The sequence below is a fragment of the Osmia bicornis genome, chromosome 8 (genome assembly GCF_907164935.1).
Source record: "Osmia bicornis bicornis chromosome 8, iOsmBic2.1, whole genome shotgun sequence".
In the NCBI taxonomy this organism is placed as follows: domain Eukaryota; kingdom Metazoa; phylum Arthropoda; class Insecta; order Hymenoptera; family Megachilidae; genus Osmia; species Osmia bicornis.
The window spans coordinates 1,240,196-1,242,788 of NC_060223.1; the positions used below are offsets into that span (position 1 = coordinate 1,240,196).

At 40.1% G+C, this 2,593-nt stretch overlaps 1 protein-coding gene across 1 annotated transcript; it reads right to left on the bottom strand.

Moving 5' to 3' along the window:
- Positions 1-296: 296 nt before the first annotated feature.
- Positions 297-1,442, bottom strand: LOC123988044. Its single transcript, XM_046286706.1, has 2 exons — positions 927-1,442; positions 297-735 (listed from the first exon to the last, which is right to left on the bottom strand). The coding sequence occupies exon 1, from the start codon at positions 1,422-1,424 to the stop codon at positions 969-971; it is 456 nt and encodes a 151-aa protein (XP_046142662.1). The 5' UTR covers positions 1,425-1,442; the 3' UTR covers positions 297-735; positions 927-968.
- Between the last annotated feature and the right edge of the window lie 1,151 nt (positions 1,443-2,593).

The window sequence follows — 2,593 nt, forward strand, 5'->3', positions numbered from 1 at the left end:
TTGGAACGTTGCTGGAGCATTTTTGAGACCGAATGGCATTCTATTGTAATGGATATGTCCTTGTGGTGTAGAAAAAGCTGTATACTTTTTAGAATTGTTGTTCATAGGGATCTGATGGAATCCTGAAGAAAGATCTAACGCGCTAAAAAATTTTGCTTTGCCTAGGTGGTCCAGAATTTCATCTATATTAGGTAATGGGTACGCGTCTTGGTCTGTCAATTCATTGAGTTTACGGAAGTCGATTACTATCCTCCATTTACATTTACCTGAAGCATCCAATTTCTTCGGAACTACCCAAACCGGCGCGTTATAAGGAGAGTCTGATGGTTCAATGATTTTTTTAACTAGCATATCATTAATTTGTCGTTCGATTTCTTGCTTATGGCATTCAGGTGGTCTATAACTTTTTATATTAATAGGTTTTTCGGATTTTAACGTAATAGCGTGTTCCGTAAGGGATGTACAAGGAAGTAAGTCAGTTTCTAAATTAAAAACGTCAAGATAGTTAATAAGGATTTTCTCTAAAGGGTCTCGTAAACTTGGATCAATATGTTTAGTTCTAATAATTTTTGCAAATTTGTTAATTTGATCGATTTTATCATCTGGTTCTATTTCGTTTGTAATCTGATGGTCTTGCTTACCAGTGTTGATGTAGCATATTTGAACAGGTTTTCCGTCTAGATATTGTGTTCGTTTTGTTGTTTTTCCCGGAGACAGTGTGTGAGGAGTAGTTTTCTGAAACGGTATAATTTTGTCGTTAATTTTTAATGATTCGTTATTGATTTCGTATTTATATTTTTCTAAGAATGGTAGGCCCATTATGCCGTCTTCTATTAAAGGAAATGAATCAGGGACTATGTGAAAGGTATGAGGTATTTGTTGTATCTGAATTATAGTCGTCTCGTGAGTAGTATGTTTGTCATTACCCATAAAGAATGTTTTGCTTTCTGTCGGCTCTATTCTTTCAGCTACTGATCGCTTGAGGATGTTGATTCCTGCTCCTGTGTCCACGAGTAGTCTTCCGATTCTCGACATTCCTGGAACTCTGCAGCAAATTTGTAGTAATTTTCCGGTGGTGCAGTTGATTCGGATGTTGTTTCTGTCACTTTGTTCTCTTGAGAATTGAGGTTGTTCACTCTTGGTGGTGGAATTTTTCCCTGGTTGGCCACTTGAAAATTTCGCGCGTAGCACTTGTCACTGGTGTGTCCTAATCTTCCGCACTTTGTACACTTCAAAGGTATCGAATGGTTTGGTCGATCACTCGGTGTATTTGGGCGTTGCCCTTGTTGTTTAGGTGGAGGAATTCTGGATGGCACTTGTCGACGCTCCATGGCACGATTCGCGTCGCGAGTCCACAGTTCCATGTCGGCTGCCATTGTTTGTGCCTCTATTAATAATTTCGGTTTACTTGGTATTACGAGCATGCCTATGTCCCTGCGGAGATTGAGCACATATGTTCGAGTAGCTTTTGTTTCTTCTTCTTCTATAGCTATCCTTCTTGAAATTGGATTTTGGTGTTTATTTTGAACGGCGTAAATTAATTCATTGAGTTGTTGTCTAAATCGTAGGTTATAAGACTGTACTGTTTCCGTTGCTCCTTGCCGTATTTGTTGTAACTTATTACGGCAACTACTAACAGTATTAGGTATTGAAACGTTCTGACGGAGTACTTCATAAAGTTCTTCATACGTTTCAATTGACGTGTATCGAATACTTCTTTTTGCGTTTTCCGTAATTTTTTCGATCAGAATTAATTTTAGTAATAATGTTTTCTCAGAACAATTACTCCTGGCATACCTGACTGATTTGATAAAATCTTCAACTCCTACATCATCTCGTCCTCGTAAGGTCTCGATGGTTCGAATGGCGTCAACTGCTTTCATCAGTTCGTTTGGCCTGATTGTTGAATTTTGGGGTGGTTGACGGGCCGTATGCATTTCATCTTCTTGTTGATTATCTTGATCTCCGCCGCTTCGTCTGGTGATCCTCGAAATAGTAGACGCGTCTTCAGTGAGGGTGACCAGTTTCAGCTGCTCTGCAATATTTTGGATTTCTTTTGCACGGTTTTGGTTTTCTTCTCCTAGAGTTGTCAATTGTTGATTGATTCCTTCTTCCATCCGTTGCATCCTGTCCAAGAGTTGCCGTAGCATGTTCTCTTGTGCAGCAGGTCCGGAGGTAGTCATTATTGAAGATATTGAGGACTCAGAGGATAAGGAGGATGAGTCTTGAGAGGAAATGCTGGGTGGTTTTAATCGGTAATGTTCAAACGCCAGCTTTTACCTTAGGTTCGTTGGATCCTTACGTATCACGACAGAGTGGCACTCGTAGTCCCTTCGTCCGGAGTTCCGTAGAAAGCCCCCTTTGGAAGTTTCTCTTCGTGATGTTGAATGGATCCTGGCAGGATCGCCAAAATGTCACGTGGAAAGTTAACAGGTTTTTAAATGAACAACACTTTTAAAGGTTTGGCACTTTATTTTTATAATATGATTTCGACTGACTCCGCTTATGTCCGGTAAGGTCTTTTATAATGTCGCTAGTGGTGGAGAAGGGGCCGATGATTGACAAGGTGGGATGTCCGTGAGAGCGCGTCTTA

Bases quoted from the DNA above. Each gene is read 5' to 3' on its own strand.
- LOC123988044 (XM_046286706.1), bottom strand. From the start codon at position 1,424: ATGCTCGTAATACCAAGTAAACCGAAATTATTAATAGAGGCACAAACA.